Raw genomic sequence first — 19414 nt, forward strand, 5'->3', positions numbered from 1 at the left:
ACAGAGTAAGATTCAGACAAGCTGGCTTTTGGGAATAGGAGGAAGCATGGGATGGCAGCAGGAGACCAAAGGCAGGACCCTTTCACTGCAGGAACTTCTTACTCTACAGTAAGACCCATAAAAGCAGCAGAAGTTCAGATTGGATATAAGTAGGAAATTCTTTCCTGTTAGGGTGGTGAGGCACTGGAATGGGTTGCCCAGGGAGGTTGTGAATGCTCCATCCCTGGTGGTGTTCAAGGCCAGGTTGGATGAAGCCTTGGGTGGGATGGTTTAGTGTGAGGTGTCCCTGCCCATGGCCGGGGTGTTGGAACGAGATGATCTTGAGGTCCTTTCCAACCCTGACTATTCTATGATTCTATGAAATTGTTATCTAATCCTGTGTACTACATTTTAGTTTCCGAACATGTTCTTCAGCATACTTCCTTGGGAAGCCAGAGACCATGTTGCCACGTACGTGTTAGTTGGAGAAATACAGATATGAATATGCACTGTACATGGAAAAGATAAATTCCAGTATGTTTTAAATACCATACACCTCCTAAGAAGGTTAAGGCTGTCATAGTTAGCTGATTGTTTCACATATCCCTTTGAACAAGCTATTTCTAGAGGCAACTGTTAAAATAAACTGCTCACTGATGGTTTTTGTGGGGAAAGATAATATTTTTAACTGATTTTTTTTTTTTTTTAACAAAAGAGTTAAGATGTTTAGGAGTAATGTATTAAATTTGTACCACCTGGTCAATTTTAGCATTAAAACTTTCCCTGAACACATGCTAGGATGCATTCTGTCGTCATTACCCTTTCAATGACATCCAGACAACTTGCACAGTGACATTAATAAAAGGAGACACATTTAGTTGTTCCTACCTTTGCACACACTCTTGTCCAATTAAATTTGACTTAGTGTCTTCTAGATTTTTAATAACTACCCAGCTATTAGCAAGAACTTAACCACTGACAAAACCCTACTTACACTACTGACCAAGGACAAATGTAGTACAAAAAAAAAAGCAGTATTTTCCCTACTGATGACTACTGTATTAACAGGGCTGCAATTTTTATTTTGAAAACTTGGCACCTCTTCAACCCCCAGACTACAAGCAAGCCTCAACAAACATTCCACTATTATCGTCTTTACAAATAAAATATGTATCTGTACACATATACATATATATGGTGGATCCTATTAAAAATATTTCATTTTGCCAGTAGCACATATAATGGAGTCAGTGCTTCAGCAATATTTTTAGAGAAGCACCTCTGACTTGGAAACACAATTAGAATAAAAGGTGTAAGGATGGTTTCCAAGGGACAGGTTGATTGAACTTATTTATTAGCATTATTCTTCCTCCATATTTCTAAGTCGTCTCACACCCATGCAGGTTAATGGGAGATAGTTTCATATTCCCTTATAATCATACCTATGAAAGTGCACTAGCGTTATTATCAGATTTTATTCCTCTCTGATACATCACAGTGACTCATTTACAGATCAAGAATTAATACTTATACTGATGAAATTCTGCACCAAATGCCAAAATCTGTCACAGACCACCAATGAATCTGTTTTGGATTATTGCTTTGGGGAATTCCTTTTTTCACAGATGAAAAAAAAAAAAGAGTCTTAGTCCAGTTTTTGTTTTCAACCTTCTTTGAGCTGCATTAGAAGCAAGAGCTTGCTCCTCTTCTGTACCCCAACTTTTATTAGGACTTTGGCTATTTGTATTAAAAACCAGATTTACCTTCCTGTGGATGGATGTTGCGGGAAAAATACCGGCAGATTTTAGTAGATATATTCAATGCTGACACCATATAGTACAGTGAAAAAAGGAACTGAACACACTTGTCCCCTAATACATGATGCGTGCTCAGTTTTAGTTACTAAGTGCCAAGATTCAACTCTTCAGAAGAAATAACTGAGCCTGTGGCAGGAATCATAAACTCATAAATCTGGAGTGACAGAAGGAAGCAGATTACTTTTTAGGAGGCCATTTTGAAAGTAGTTTCTCCTCCCATCTGTTCTCGGGTGCACTTCCCTCATCTCTCTGGGGCAAAGCAGCCCTTTATCTCCAAGCTTTGAATGGAGTCTATTTAATCTACTATAGAGTGGCATTTTTGAAACACTGCAATCTTTGATGGTCCATCATAAATATCCTAAGGTTCATTTCCCCAGACTTTCTAGTATCAGCATCTGGTGTTACACATGAGGGTGGGATATATCTACCCTATAAAATAAATGATAGTTATTTATGTGGACACTGCTAAATCACATAATACTTAAAGCCTGGAGTCTTAGGCAAAAGATTTGTCTTCAAAGTAACCCATACAAGAATGCAAGCTTTCCATCTCTGCTAGGAGACATCAGTAGCAACTGCACTGATCGATCACTGGTGTCAGGATTTATCTTTTTGATCATCACATGCTTCTGTTTCTGGTGAACCCTTCATTACACTTGAGGATGCTTAATAATTAAGTAGGCATAGCCAGATATTTGCTTAAAAGCATCAGCTACCTCGGTGCTCTGCTTCCCAGATGCTGCTCAAGCAAGGGTGGATAATGGGTAATACAAACAGAAAAAAATGCTCTGGGAAAAGTGGACTGTGCAGTAGCTGGCATGGAAAATGTGAAGTGAGAAGCCAGGAAGCATGCTGAGGTTTCTGTACTTTCCTCTGAAGTTTGAGTTCTCCAAACTCAAATGCTGGATATACCTTCTACCAGCCATAAGCACACATCAAAAGAAACAAAAAGGATGGTAATATGCTGACAGTTGTTTTGACTATATTGTGCCTCCGTCCCCAAATGTGCTTATTCGTGTATTCCTGGCTGCTCTTCTGGAAAGCTGCATGTGACTCAAGAAAGAAAATTCACCTCCCTTATGTAAGTGTAGAAGTTGATGAGACAGACTCAAATGACACTTCCACTTCTTGCTAATGATCCCTTGAGCTCACTGGCTTCTCTTAGACCCTCTAACTCTCCAGTCCCTATCCCCAGAATTCCTCAGCTGTCATAACGGCTCCTGCAGCTTACTGATGAGTCCTCCTCCTCCATGGCATCCCACATGCACTCCACTTTGCAGATTTGACAGTCCTGACAATGACTGTTACTGACATACCTATTGTCACCTGTTTGTCTGATGGCCTTCTGAGCTGATGTTACCAAAAACACAAATGCACATTTCCAGAATGTTGGGAGTTGCTGAAAGAGTAATTAGGTGAACAACTGCATCCAGGACACGAACATGAAGGTGCAGAGACAGCAGAGGGAAGGCAGTGCTCATGCAAGGCTTGGGACAACCTGAACTTCTCTTTGAATCTCCCGTGGATGCAAATCTCCTAGCTAAATGCTGTTCTCCCCCAGCTTTATATAGTTGTATCTTATCACATCTTCCCTCCATTGTGCAAGAAGTGGAACTGGTGAGCCCAAGGAGAGTGCAAGTGGTGGTAGAAGTACAATATACAAAGCTTGAGGACACAGACCTTCCCTGTGGTTTGAAAACTAAAACCTAAAATGGTGTAACTTGGACTTGTAACACCATCTTCCCAAACTTGCTTTAATTTTCAGCAAGCAGCTTAACCTAGTATTTTCAATTAGAAGGCACACATTAGTTTATAATTCCAGTTTGTTTATCTTAATCATCAGATCCAATATAAATACTACATTTCCCTCCAAGGAGATTAACTTTTATTCACAGAATGATGTCTTCAGTGGCCTCCATGAATGAGAATATGTTTGTCATTAAATGCAAAAATAATTACTTGATTCAGGAAGTCTTGCTGCAACTCTTGAGTTGTACATTTCTCTAGGGACAGACAGTAAAAACCATAAAAATAAAGCTTCGGTAGTTCTAGATTTGTACATAATTTGTGAAAAAATAAGAAGATAGCTGGGAAAATGCTATCATATGTCATCAGTGTTCCATTTTAATTTGTTTATTGACACAAGGAATCTTAATGAATGAGGCCTCATTCCTTTGGCATAAAGCAACCCTTAGTCACCCTGTTAAAGTTTCATGGTCTTGAAACCCCCTGATGTAATGCCACATGTCTGTTAAAAGTGTCTGAGTCTTGCTCTAGCTTTCCTCAGTGACATTCCCATCATGTCAGGCAGAAATATAAGTCTCATTTGAAGACCTTCTTTGACCGTCATAATATGCTTTGGCTGCCTGAGCTCTTGAAATGTAAAATTGTAATCTACTTTTACCTAGGCCTGTTAGATGTCTGGCTATTTTGCTTGTGATTTTACCACAAGGGACAGCGATAGTTCTCTATATCTATTTCACTTAAACAAAGAGAAAATCTGACACATTACCATAAGCTTCTTTCAAGCCTGCTTGTGATCTGCTGAGAAATTTGCAGTGATAGAGATGTAACAGTATTGGGTGAGACAGGACTTCATGGCTAGTTCTATCCTTATAAATTGAAAGTGTCCAGGAACATTTTCTGGCACTGAGGACAAATGTGTAAGGTCATCTTCCTCCATATTCTTAAATTTCTTCAAACCCTCCACTAACCACAAACTTTCAGCTGGGATAGTCCCTTGCCTTTGAAATCCCCATACAGTTGCCCAGTTGATGGATTCCGACAGGGTGGGCTACCAGTCCTCCTACACAGGTGGCCACATACACCCCCTCTTATGTTCGTAGATTGGAGAACATGGTGTTCATGTAGTAACACTCAGTAATGAATTCTAGGAAATGCTTTCCTATAGAAACAAAGCCCCAGTGCTGAAGACCTGACAATCCAAATGGCAGCCCCATCTTATAGGTTTATACATTGTACATCACAGCTACTTCTTTTGTGTTTTTTTTTTGTTGTTTTCTTGACTGCAAACATCAAGCTAAAGGCAACGTTAGCAAACAAATTTAAAAAAAGCAAACAAAGGTCATCAGAATGAAACATTTACACAGGCCTTTGCTTTGTTCTTGATGTTAAAACGAATAGAAAAGAAATAAAACAATTGATCTGGGTAGACACATATTTGCAGGCACACATAGAAAGTGATTTTGCCTAACTACAGGATTACAGACATAGCTAGTAAGTATTAAAAAGTCGCATGAGACCCAACGACTCCTTATGTTACTTAGTGTCTGTTACTTAGGAAAGTAATTCAGGGCAGGAAATTGCTGTGAACTTCTTCTTATAGACTAAGGTTCGTATATACCTGTAGTCACTTCTCTTTCCTACTCGAACAATCCTCCCAGTCCCAATCTCTCTCTTGCGTATTATTTAAGCTAGGATCTATGATAAATGGCCCTTCATTCTCCTAACCCTTACCCTCCTAGGGCATTTATTTTCATCCATGTTGCACTGGTGGCACTCATGAAAGCCTTCTACTGGTAAGGAGATAGACTCTTGTGGAAGAACGTGTTGAGGTGGAAATAATAAGAAGTTATTCCCCGTAACTTGATTTCTTTCTTGCCTTACTGCAGAGACATGTCTCTGTCAGAACAGCTGTGGTAATATGTCATTTTATCAACAGACTTTGGCTGTTAAAGATAGAAATGGTGGTAAATGAGACTTAATGACATTTTCTTGGCATCTGACCAGCTTAAGAATCCACAGATTTTGACTTGATGGAGGTTTATCATCATTTTCCCAGAACATCTCTTCAAGGAACCGTGTTACACTGACTTGTAGGAAGGACATGTAGGGTGGGATAAACGTCTATTTTTCCAAGAATGTGACTGGAAGGTGCTCTTGGCCAGCCAAGTCACGCCCCCTGCTAATATGGGTTGTTTCCTTTACAAACTTGCCAAGTTCTATCTCACACACTACTGATTTGGGGCTAGTCAGTCTTGCTGGAAAGTCCTCCTGAACAACCTCGAATTCTCCTTTCCAAACCCAGCCTAAAGGTACCCATAGTGATTTATATTCCTTTGTTCTGGGATGAGCAATATCCTGTCACTTACTATTCTCCTGTCACAATTATTCTCCTTCCATGCCTAGCTCTATGTTCCCCTCATCATCTTCATATTCTGATATATTCCCAATATATTCCAATACTGTGCTTTTCCCAGTAGTACTTAGTCTTTCTTGAGCACCAGTCATTAATGAGGTATATTGCACATCTAGTATTGCAGATCTCTATGCAACAGCATTCATACTTTCTGTAATTACCTTTCCTAATATTTATTGGAATATTATTTATTTTTTTCATGGGTGCAATGTATCTGTACACTGGTACATCATACTGGTTCAGTCAACCAAAGTGATATGTACATAGGGGTATCTACAGCTAAATTTGCCTCCCAAGACTTCAGGGACAGAAATGGGTACTTTTAGGGGCTATTTAATCTGATGCATTTTAGATGCCTTTTTTGGTAAGATATTTTATGACTTCATGGATTCCATTAACCAGATCTGACTGCAAAGGCTTCTTGCAATTATCTCAGATGTAGATGTCCACAGTGACTGATACATATACTTTTATTATCCTCTCAAACATTTTCTGTTGGTAAGCTACTTGATCATAACATAAATTCTTAAATAGGGCTGAGTGCATGACCTTACACTTTGTATTTCATAATTCCATGCATCACGCATTAATTCAATGATAATGGTTATGTATTTTTTCCTACAGGATAGCCTGATACCCTAGAAATTGATGGTGCTTTCTACCTTCGTGTTCTCATAAAATATCATTAAAATTTTCCTGAGTGAATAGTATTTCCATGGACAGCAGACAAGAAAGAAAAAATAAAAGCCTGGGGCTGATACTAAAAAAGCACTTCCAGCCTTAGATTTCATGTTTCAGGAAAATTCTGAAGATGTCAGAATTTCTTTGGTTACAGACTCTACATCTTGGCATGCCTGTGACTTCAGGAAGACAAAATCCATCATGGAAACGCAGCAGTGAATTACCAGCTTGTGGTGGATTGTGCGGTGAATGTGCCATGAAAGTGCTAGGGGATATATGTATATCAGGCAGAGGTGAGACAACACCAGTTCAGAACCTCAGCCCTGAGGGTGTGTTAATGCACTGCAGCTGTTAGCTTGGGTTAATGCTAACTGATGCTTTTTGGGTGCTGTCTATGTCATACACAGCCAAATTGGAGCATGAGCAAAGTCAGATAGTGCATTTCTGCCCGCATCAAGTTGTCCTTCACTTGATGGCATTTTGGGAGAAGCTGGTATAAAACAGGCTTCATTCAGGTAGCCAGCAGAAGAATAAAAGGGTGGCTTGGCCAGCATACACCATGCACACAGAATGAGGTTGGCAGGTTGCTGCATCTGTGATTGAAGTGTCAGTTTTATTCATGCATGTTGTTAGTACCCATTACACACAATTGTCCCCTGAGAAGTGGGTGGCGTCACGCTTGACTCTCATGTTGGCTGACCTGCCAAAGTAGGGGGCACTAGGGACTGCCTCACTATCCAAACTCCCCTTCTTCTTAATGATTCCTGTCATGGTGATTTTCCTTATTAACCTCAGTAACATACACATATGTAAGAAATATGTTAAGCCCTTCATAAAACTTAACATTAAGCATAATTATTCACTTAGCAATTTCAGAAGCTCTTTCTTACATTCTTACAAATGAGGGAGAACTATTTTATTATATCTAGTTTGGCTTTACCTTCCAAATCAGCTTCAAATATTGTAAAAATGCCATCTGACAATAACAGCATAGTCCTATTGTGCCAAAGGCAGTTACACAGCACATACTTTCCAACTATGTTGTAAAGTTTAGTTCTTTGAAGATGACTCAAATATCAGCTGATCCACAGTAAAAATAGTTTCACGTGGCACTGCATTGGTCTAAGACATTTGCAGGATGTACGAACACAAACCAAAGATATAAGATTTACTAAAATTCCTTTCAATAGCTGGACTGCTCTATAACATGAAGTTACCCAGGGCACTTACTAACTTTCCTGAATTTTCTTCTGCCATTCCTTTGAATTTATGTTAGTGAGACTTGGCAAGACCTGCAAACTGAATCACCGAAAGTACCACAGAGTTGTAGTGGTTGTAACTCTTCTGACACCATTTTGCAGCCTTTACTTTAGTAGTTGAGGTCTGCTGTGTATCGCTTAGCCTTGCAGTTGGGAGTGACCACAGACACTACCATAAATACTGGTAGATGTGACAAGAATCTTGGTGATGCCAGAGGAATAAGATGACTTTCTCTCTAGCTGCTAATTAACATCTTGAATTATAGAATAATAGAATGGTTTTGGTTAGGAGGGACCTCAAAGATGATGCAGTTCCATCCCCCTGCCACAGGCAGGGACACCTTCCACTAGACCAAGTTTTTCCAAGATCCATCCAACCTGGCCTTGAACACTGCCAGGGATGGGGCAGCCACAGCTTCTCTGGGCAACCTGTGCCAGTGCAAAACTAACTGTTAAAATGTAAATTAATGTAAACGAAACAATGGTCTCTGTTTTTCTACAAGCTCTTTCAAGAACTTTAACATTCAAGCACCTGAGAACAAAAACTTCGGGTACTTCAAAGCAAAACAACCCCTAAAAGCAATCAGTAGCAAAACCCAATTTTTTTTTTATAGCAGCATCTACTATTAAACAACTCTCTACACAAACAGTAAGTCCATTAGAGCCTCAATGTCAAGTCGCTCTGTTAAGCTGAACAGGCGAAACATTTCCACAATGATGCAAGCCAGCAAAGCGCTCCTTAAGATGTCAACAGGGAAATACAATTCAGTCTTAATAGGTTCAGAGCTTATGTAAGCCATGCTTATATGACAGTCTATTAAAAAAGCAAGTGAGCAAGTGACTACTGTAAAAACAACCTGTAGCTTCCTAGAACATGCAGGTTAAAGACATGAAAAACTCCACTCAAAGACATTGTGATAGCTATAATGCTCACATGTTCTGGAGCAAAAATGAAGGGAAACAAAAGCATCTCCCAATACAGTGACAGTTAAGATGCTATTCCCTCCTGTGTAGAAGACAGATATGGAATCCCTTCAGCCCCATGATTGGCCTAAGAAATAAAATCATTGTAACTAGCCCATGTGCCTTTCTCCTACTAAAACATTATCTATTCTGCAAAAAATGAGTAAGTTTTCATTCCTAATTAATAATGCAATGCTAGCAATTTTGTATTTGGGATATGAACAAGTTTCTTTGGGCAACAACTTGGTTCATAGAATTAAATTCATAGAGCAATATCAGATTTGCTATTTCTGGATTTTAAAATGGTACATTTGCACACACATAGCGGGAAAAGGAGAAAAAGAATCTTGAGAACTCACCACCAGGTTTCCTATCACCATGACCAACAAGAAGACGAGAAGGCACAGCGGCTGCCCAGCTACTTCCATGCAGTCCCACATGGTCTCAATCCACTCCCCACACAAAATTCGGAAGATGATGAGGAAAGAGTGGAAAAAATCATTCATATGCCACCGTGGCAAATTGCCAGTTGTGCTTATCTTCTTCACATTGTCTATGTAGCTTTTCCCAAAAAGCTGCATTCCTACCACAGCAAAAATAAAGACGATGATTGCCAGCACAAGAGTGAGGTTACCAAGGGCACCCACTGAATTACCAATGATTTTGATGAGTGTATTTAAGGTCGGCCAGGACTTTGCCAACTTGAAGACTCGCAGCTGTGAACAAAACATAAACAACAGTGTCAGTTCACAGAAGCAACAGACATTTCAGCTGATGAATTATTAAAGTGCATAAAACATGAAAGATGCTAAATACCACAGTGTGTGTGGTACAAGGTGATTTTAGCCATACTTCCTGTTAACCTCACTAGTACTATTAATAAAATATCAGCTGGGCTTCTTAGATAAGAATTCAGTTTTCCAGAGCTATGCTCTGCCTTGTTAGACAGACCTGCTTTTAGCAGCGCATTCCCCCAAAATCATAAGGACTGGAGAGAGGATGGAAGGAGGAAAACTCAGGTCTCAGTATTTTCTTTTATATTGTTTTTTCTCCTCAAATTAAACAGCCTGGCAGGCATCTGGGGGAAGGGGTTTTAGGGTTTGATCCCACAAAGACAGAAGAAATTCCTCAGTGTTTCAGAGCAAGCCTCAGACAGATGCTATTAGCTGTTAGCTCCCAGGGCGAAAATCACCTCTGTGCCGAGGATCACGCAGTCTATGCACAACCCACATCCCACTTAAGACCTATTTTAAGGACGTAAATGGTGCCTAGCCCTTGTGCTGTGTTTTCAATCGAAGGTTAATTTCAGCCCTATTGAAGTAGGATTGCTCAAAAACTAACAGGAGACTCTCAGGATGTAACACAAGCAGTGAAAATTTAGCATTTCCGAGCAGTGCAGCGAATTTTTTTGGGAAAGTCTTCTGCTAAATGTAATCATAAGGGCTTATTTTCCTGGTCTTTCCAAGTTGTGAAGCCATATCATGGCCAGAATGATTAGCATGGACATCCTGGTACATGAAGTGCAACACAAATGTCAGGCTGGCAAGGAAACTACTCTTCTGTTCCAATATGCCAGCAGTCTCTCATTAATAGAATACCACTATCCCGCGCATAACAAAGAAGCTGACAGCTAAGGAGTTCCCGTGAAAGACAGATGCTATGTTATGCTGATCAGTTCTAGGAAAAAAAAATCATCCCGTGAATAATTCAAAGACATCTTCTTTTGACAACATTTAAAAGAACAGTGGCATGTTTATAACATAATTTAGGAATAACAACTTCTAAAACAACATACTGGCTCTTGCATTTCTTGGCCTATCAATTATCTGCTGACTATGCTAACAGGTGTACAGGTATAAAATGGCAGATTTTTATTACAAATTAGAACTCAAATATTTTAAGTGTTCTGCAAGTACCTGGCACAGCTAGAAGGAATCAAATTATGTTCTCATTTACCCTGATGTAAATCTGGAGCAATTCCATTTATGGCGCAGCCTATAATTACTGTCACGTACTGTTCACCAGTTTGCAGCAATTAAAGTCTTTATCGGCAGATGCGTTTTTAAGAAAATATGTTGCATTCATGTCAGTTTATATATCATAAAAGAAGAGGGGTGAGAACAGAATAAGACCATTACCAGTCGAAAGGAGCGTAAAACAGACAGGTTTCCCATACTGGACAAACCCAGTTCCATCAGGCTTAGAATAACAATTATGCTGTCAAAAATATTCCAGCCCTGCTGAAAATAATAGTAAGGGTCAAGGGCAATTACTTTGAAGATCATTTCTGCTGTAAAAATCCCAGTGAAGACCTGCAGAAAGAAAAGATGAAGTCAAAGTAACTTTTTAAGCACACCTCTTTGCTTGCATACTTTCCACTGATACAGGTGGACACAGCAGAAAACAAACCTCCAAACATTTTACAAGCGAATACTTTATTTTTCATGCCTGGTTCTTTATCACTATTACAACTTTGTCTAGTCTTTTCACAATAATATTTGATACTGCTGTAAAGTTACAATGACATCCAAGTTCAAGCTCTGGATTGAAATATGCATTTCCATCTCCTTCAACCATCTGAACAATCCCAGTGGTAAAAAAAGGTGTAAAGGTGCCTTTTATAGAGGTTAAATCTATTCATTTCAGTGGAGAAACCCAAATAAATGGATCGTGAGTGTTGAAGGGTATTGGGGTTGTAGTGTTCCTGCTGTATTATCCCTTTTCATTTTGTTATTATTGTCAATATCAGGGCAACATAAGTCTCCAGTCATTCTGAGGTTATAGTTGACAGGTGATTAGAAACTGTAGTTTGAGTCCTAGACATTGTTTTACAAATACTCATGGCAATTTTCTTTTGACAATGTCTTGGGAACATATTGCTTATTTATGACCCAGTTCAAATGTCATATGGCAGAACTTCTAATTGGAACACTTTTCTGTAAAACAACACATAAATATTACCGGGGGGGGGGGGGGGGGGGGGAGGAAGGGGGAAAGGGAAGGCTACTGACAGCAAATTCGGTTTTAACACATTCCTGGCAAAGTATCTCAGAGAATCAGATCTTGTGCTTTCTTATGCCTCCTTCAGTAACATTTTAAGTGCACAATATAAGGCTACAGTCAACATGAAATGACTAAATGCGGGCACTAAGTTCTTCATATAGTTTCTTTTTCATTCCAAGCCCCAGTACAAGCTACACAGAGCTTTATGTTTCTGAAAAAATCTCCATTGTCCATATATATTAAAGCACACAGTTTTCCACGAAACAGTCAACATTAATACACTGTGCTGGTTAAAAACAAGGGGGGAACCCAGAGCACACATATCAGTAACAAACAGTCAAAGAGAAGCATTTTCCTTCAAATAAGCTAAATATTTGCAGCATTATCCCAGCAAAACTGGTCAACTCTGAGCAAAAGAGATGAGAAACCCGTAAGATGTAGAATGGAAAAGTTAAAGCTATGTAATTATGATATTAAGCAATAAAAATAAACAAATTAAAAATAAATTTCATCAGAAAAATAATACCTTGAGCTGCAACAGTACCTTGGGATGTATCAACATCCCATCACCATCCCTTACCAAGAACCCAACACAATGACCTGTCTCATACTTCTAACTAGCCAACAACTTCTGAGTCACTGTGGTCAGAGATACCAAAGCTTCTCACCAGAATGCTCCAATTTCCCTTAGGACAGAGGAACAAGACAAAACTGGATGTCTGTGAAATTATATCTAGGGGACTGCCTTAAAAACCACAATACCAAGCTGCATACATTATGCAACCACCTTGCTGAGAAATGACTCAGGAGGATCACTTTCTTTGCCTGAATCATTTTAATCAATAGCCTTCTGAGAAGGAAATGTCACGGTAAGATAGCAAAATGTCTGAGCCTTCCTAAAGGCATCAGGAATCATGTACGTGTACCAGCTACGAATTTCCATGGGCAGTTGTCAAATCACTGGCACCTGGTATACACTGACTACACCTGGACAAGAGGCTGGATACTTAAAGTGATAAAGACTGGAAAGAAAGCAAGTAACTTAGCATCCTGCTGGAGATAAATATGACAATGGTGATTTGGAGAGCTCTGCCTTTAAAAAAAATTAATATTTTATCTATCATTTCAGCTATTTAGGCTTAAATACCGCATAATGGTATCTGTTTCTAAAGGAAATAAAAATTGGGGAAATCTCATTCTAGCTACTCATTTTTTAAGTGGTGGCACCACATAGGCAGATGAACCATGTACACGTGCTTGGCTGGCCTTCTGATCACATTTGAAAATGTTTATTCCTGTAAGTGATGATCTAAAGGAGCCCCAAAGTAACAGATGCTGCATGAAGTAGATGGACAGAGAAGATCTCCAGTGACTGGCAGTGGATAAAGAATTGTTCTCGGAGAAAGGAAATCCATTGCCTACTTTCATTCTTTCATTTGTTTTGAGGAAAAAATGACAAAGATGTCCCCTTTTTAATATTTCCCCCCATTTAATACTAGTGTAATCATTCAAAGAGGGTTAGATGCAATAGGAGGACAATGGCCAGCCAGCAGGGGGGCAGAGGAGGGGTCTGGCAGTCTGTGGTTTGGGGAATGCAATCACCTGGCAGCCTGCCCTGGAGCACGGACTCTCTTTCATAGGAAATTGCAAAAAAGTCAATTTTCATTACAAATGACTTTGCAAAATCCTCCACAAAATGGAGTTACCTTCCTCTGACCTGCTCCACTCACAATCAATCCAGTTATGTGGGGGTTTAAGTAAAGCTGGTGATGGGGAGCTGGGGTGGTTTGTCATCTCACAGACCCATCTTGGGATCTCAGGGGAAAGGGAGCCCATGCCATTGGCCTGCTACAAAAAATATTAGCAGGCTTTCTTGTTTATTTTCAACTTTAGCACAAAGAGGATAAATAGCTCCAGGAAGCACTGAGGAACTCACAGTGAGATTTTGGGGCTTGTTTGCAAAATTTAGCACAATTGTTTGCAATTCATACCTCTGCTCATTGTTTCTATTGCCTTGTTGGCACCCTGCTCAGCCCTGCTCAGTCCCAGCAGGTCTGCAAGAGCTATTTTGGTAGGAGGGATGCCAGGAGCTAGAGTTTCACTGCTTGTGGTCTGCAAAGAGAGAAGGTGGTCTGCCAAAAGCAGAGTAAGGAACAGATACATTTACCAATTGCCAGAGGGGGAAATGGCAGCATTGCCACCTGCTCTGATGGAGAGCAGGTCTGAAGGAGTATTTTTAAGTCATTTTGGAAGGCCACAAACTGTTGAGCAAAAACAAGGAAGGCTGGCTGCAAAATGGAGCTGGATGCAGTCCTGTGAGATGACTTTCTGAGCTACCTTATCTACTGCTTTCTGCAGAGGGCAAGAACATGGGTCTGAGGCAAAAGAGACCCAAACAGATTTTACACACAGAGATTTGCCAAAACACAGCAGCTGAGAAACTGGAGACTGGTCTCACAGCCTAGGAGAAGAACCTCAACCTGGCCAAGAAGGCCCAGAGCTAAGAATAACAAGGTCCTACAGGATAATTATGGTCCTACAGGATATCTCTGTTTCTACCACTAGATTTTAGGGGCAATTCCACCATGCCAGAGCTAGATAGCCTGTGCTTTTTCCAATACAGACTCTTCTAAAATTAAAAGGATTTTAAAGCAGTAAAACATGGTAACTTTCAAACATAAACCCTGAGAAAGACGATTAAAGAAAAAGCTTCCGTTTTGTAGTAACTGCAGAATTTTAGTGGCCCCCTGGGTTAACAAACTGTACTGCATTGCCTGTGAAAAGGCTTTTCTGCTGTCCGTGCAGCTTGGCTGTAGATCTGTCACTCTGCTTCTCCTTGAAGAAGTGCAGTCTCTGCTTACTTTGCAGTTCTATCCCTGGCTGCTCCAGCCTGCACGTTCAGAATTTCCCCCTGAAGCACCAGCCATGTTTTGCTCCATGTCCCCTCTGCCCCAGGGTTTGCATGGGACCCAGTACATGCTGATGGCTAAGGCAGAGAGGCACAGCAGGACACGCAGAAAATGTAGCATAGGCGCCTTCCCACATACATATCTGCCTACAATCAAAGAGCATCCTATCTCTCTCCAGGATCTATCTTGCCTTGGGTTTGGGGTATTTTTTCCTGTAGATTTTTTGGGCTTTGGTTCTTGTTTGTTTGGTTTGTTGTTTTGTTTTGTTTTAACTGAAAAGTCACGATTAGTCATCAAGATCTGCCTTATCATTGCTTTAACAGAAATCCCAAGTAAATCTCATTAATCCTTCTCTTATTTCTCTAAACAGATAAAAACTTGAAACCTATCAGGAACAGCCCAGAAACATGGCTTTATTGGTTACTAACAACATTAGAATATGTTAGCTTCACAATACAGGCCACTTTCCATCCTTTTTTCTTCACCCTCAGGAAGAGGTAACTGTGGACTTACTTGACATGGCATAGGCAAAGCGATGCTGACAACATATCAACATGGGGTCTTCCCAAGCTGCAGCCAAAACTTAAACAAGCAGGCAATATACTCCTCAGGTAGCACTTCAAGTTCATATTCACTTACCAAATTGCCTATGTAAAGCATGTGGTCAAACTCCTTCGTCATCTTATAATGCTCCAAGGCCATGAAAAGCGTGTTCAGCACAATGCAAAGGGTGATGGTGAGGTCGGTAAATGGGTCCATTACCACAAACTTGACAAATTTCTTGATTAAAAGCCAAAGCGGGCAACAATCCCAAATGAGAAATTTAACAGCAAAGTGGTTCCAGCAGGGAGGACATTTCTGGTGCGATTCCTCAAGCTCTAAGTCACAAGCAGTAAAGTAACAGTCAATTCACACTGAGTTATAGGACAAGAGAACACTTAAAATGACTCACAACGTAAAGGAAGGCCCCTGAATTACCCCAAACTTTTTTTTTAGGATAAAAATATTTCTGTCCTAATAGGCTGGCAAATTACACACTTCGGAGTTTTTGCCAGTTGACCTGCACATTGTAGACAGTGACTTATTCTGAAAGTAATAGCCTTTTAAAAGTGTCAGAAGCAAAAAGAGAGAATCACACTAAATATGTAAGGTCCAGCATTATATATAGGCTCAGATTTTCACTCTGTTTTCCATTTTTCCAAGTTCAAATGGATAAGAATACTCTATCTTCATTTAAATTAGAGTGGAATATTTTTTTCATTCCCGTGCCACATTTTAGGAGTATCTTATATATACTTTTTAAAGCAGTTAAGAGCTGAAAGAGCTTAAATCCAATATTTAGAGCTGATTTAGTCACTTGAGAGCTAGAGTATCGCTGGTTATCCATAAGGTTTCTGTTCTTGATGTGCAATCCAAACAGGCATTTAGTGTCTGATTTCTTCTAAAAGGCCCACATACAAAATCAGGGGAATTCATAAGTCAGTTTGAAAATGCTACTAGGGCTCCAATGTGCTTTTTAGAGGCGTTTTTAAAATATTACCTAAAATACAACTTTCATATGTCCATTTTACTTGAGCACAAAAGAATTGAAATAGCTTCAGAAGTATAATTTGCATTAAACAGTGAAAAAGAAAAGCCAAAAAAGACAGTTAATGGCTGAATGATAATGATTAGTGAAATAGCTTAATGCTTTCCTTTTCTGATTCCTTTATAGGCATGGAATGCTGTATAACAGTCTTAGTCTATATAATTAGAACCTGCACTGATAAGAGGAAAACTTCAGCCAAGGCTGTTATTTCAATCAGTTTATAAACAACCTCCTCTCTCAAGTCAGGATGCATTCTCTGTGCATTTGTTCTTCATTAGACAACAGAACTGAGGTATTAGGTGTCCTCTAGCAAGCTTTTAAAATATCAGATTATGTCCCGCATGCACAGGTTTTGTACAAACATCTACTCCGCTCCGAGATCCCTGGGAAACCAAATCGCTGCTGAGAAATGATTATGTCTTTTCCAGCCTCCAAACAGGGTTAAAAGGTGCCTAAAATGATGTGAGAACCCCACATGATGGGGGGTGAAAGATGTCAAAAATACCCAATCAATTTCAATGTAAAATCTTAAATTTGGATTTTATTTTTTTTTATACCCACCTCTGAAAGTAATAAGGAATTTAGGTCAGTCACTTCCCAAAAGGTCTGATTTTCCAGGTAAATCCATACTTCTCATAATCACTTCTAACCAACCCTGCTTACTCCGCTATTATTAATTTGGGGACCTTCACACAATGGGAACACATCAGATGAGTGACTCTTTTCCCTGAGGCTCCGCACTTGAGAGAAGCTCCTGTAAGTCCAGGTTGCTACTAAAGAGGGCAATTTCATCTCTCAGCCTCAGCTGAATGTTATTCCTCTGTCCTTTTGACAGCTTTTACACTCCTGCTTCTTGGGGGTGAGCTGGTTCTACTTACTGATCCAGCTGAAAACCAACTGTTTGCACAGTCAAACCAAACTGCAGGAACTCAGCAAGGGAAGGAGGTAGATGCAATTGTCCTGTTTTGGCAGTGATGTGGCATCAAAGCATTTTAAATAAATTAAGAAACCACATCCTTTCTCAGCACAGATGATCTTTGGAAAACACAACAGATTAAATAGCTTTTGAAAAATATCTGCAAAAGGAAAAATAAAATCAGACTTCACTGCTTTTTTTCTGCTATTTTATACTGTTATAAAAAAGTGGTCAGAAGAACACAAAGTGTGTGTTGGGGGTATTTTTCCTCTTATTTTTAAGTGAAAAAAAAAACCCAAAAACCACCAAAATACACAACAAACTCACAAACCAATAAACCCCCCTAGGTCCTTCCTTGTCTGCAACGCCTTGCAATGCCTGGGAAAACAAGCAAACAATGACTACTCAAGAGCTGAGAGCAGAAACCAGGTGTAACTAAAGGGGAAGGGATTTCTGGTCTGAAGGTTTCATGTAGTTCAGCACAAATCATGCAGCTATTACTACAGTTAAAGCCTGTGATTCATTTTATTCTGATTTGATATTCCTCTTGTTAACAAGTATTCAATTTCAGTGATCAATCAAAGACTGGGAGCTAGGAAATCTTTGATAAGGACTGTTTTATTCTCTATGAAGCTAAAAATGTTAAACCTCTGAGTTACCCCAGACTTGATGGTCTCTATATCTGTGATAAAAAGTAATAGAAAGTACCATTAAATGAATAAGAAGTCATCCAGCTCAGGGCTTTTTAGGCATTCTTCACACATTACAAAGAAGCAAATCAATCACAAAGCTAATTGCTTAAAACCCCAAAGAAAACAAATAAAACCTTTGCAGACTACACTAAATACTGGAATACATTTAAGTGATTATTTACCTATTAAGAATACAAGATGTTATTTATTTAAAGATATAAACATATATATGTTCTGGCCACAATACTGTTGAATATAACCACAGGGAAGGTAAGAAGCTGAGGAAGAAGAGGGCTTTGTGGATTCATACTGGGGTGCCTCCAAAGAGCTAGGTCCACTCCCTTTCTGTAAGGCATTTCCCAGATAAGTCCCTCTGTCTTGCCTTGCCTTTCTATTCATGAGTCACACAGAGAATAAGGCTACAGAAAGACCTGGAATTTTCCTTGCTCCACACTTTTCTTGGCAGACATTTTCCTACAGCAGCAACTTCCTATCTTGTTTCAATTTTTAATGTAGAAGACATGAGGAACCATAAAAAGCTCTTTCATGCTGCATGTAAAGAGCCTAGAAATGCGTTATCTTGCTATAAGCTGTCTTGCTATCAGTAAATTTGTGAAAGGGAAATGCAAAGTTCAGGTGTATGGAAAGACAGGGAAGTCCTCCTGCACCTAATAAGAAGCCTAATGAGCAATATAAACATTTGCTGAGAAATATTTGCATGGACAAATGGGTCCTTTGAGAAGCCTTAAATTTCATGGTGGGATTCAAACACTCACCAAACTGTTGTGGCCCACTAGCTGCTCTGCAAGGAGACTATCCTCCCCCACAACTTAAATGTTCTGTATGTAGCTGGTGACTGCATATGCCAGCCTTTGCACCAGCTCCAGAGAGATGAGATACAAACGTATGTACAGTCATCCAAACAGTCTGGTGCGCCACTGCCCTGCATCTTGGTTAGCCCTGAGTAAATTAGATTCCATGGGGGCAAAAAATCTTAGCAGATCCAATATTGATTATTTGGCCAGCATTTTGTCAGGATTTTTACAAGTCCATGGGTAAGGCAGTGATTCTATTGCCTTCTCTTACATCATTGCCTCTGCTATAAGGGTTGCAGTAACTGTTTATAATGCCTTCTTGCAAAACAACAAGAGTTTAATGTTAAGGTCTTTTGTGTCACTTTGTTCCGGCCAATCAACATTGAGTCTGAGGCTTTGAGTCTGGGAACTAAAGACACATCTTACCTTCCAGGGCACTGGTGATGATGCTGACAGCGCTCACTGCCCTCTGCCTCTGAAAGGGTTCGTCCGAGTGGTCCACTGATGGGCGGTGGGGCATTAAAAGCTGCTTCTTGCTTGCCTCGTCCGAGGGAGAGGTCTGTTTAAAAGAACACATTGGATCAGAAGAGTAAAACCAAAGTAGATATGGGGTAGCATTTTCAAAATTGCCTC

At 39.8% G+C, this 19414-nt stretch overlaps 1 protein-coding gene across 2 annotated transcripts in view; it reads right to left on the bottom strand.

The window, feature by feature from the left end:
• The window catches only part of LOC136008081 (sodium channel protein type 5 subunit alpha-like), a 213888-nt gene that overhangs the window by 83540 nt on the left and 110934 nt on the right, over nt 1-19414 (bottom strand). For both annotated transcript variants that reach the window (XM_065666864.1, XM_065666863.1), the window contains 4 exons: nt 19208-19340; nt 15410-15648; nt 10997-11170; nt 9218-9574 (listed from right to left, as the gene is read on the bottom strand). In XM_065666864.1, coding sequence (XP_065522936.1) covers nt 9218-9574; nt 10997-11170; nt 15410-15648; nt 19208-19340 — 903 coding nt within the window. The remainder of the gene's footprint in view (nt 1-9217; nt 9575-10996; nt 11171-15409; nt 15649-19207; nt 19341-19414) is intronic.

Source organism: Lathamus discolor, chromosome 2, assembly GCF_037157495.1.
Source record: "Lathamus discolor isolate bLatDis1 chromosome 2, bLatDis1.hap1, whole genome shotgun sequence".
In the NCBI taxonomy this organism is placed as follows: Eukaryota; Metazoa; Chordata; class Aves; order Psittaciformes; family Psittacidae; genus Lathamus; species Lathamus discolor.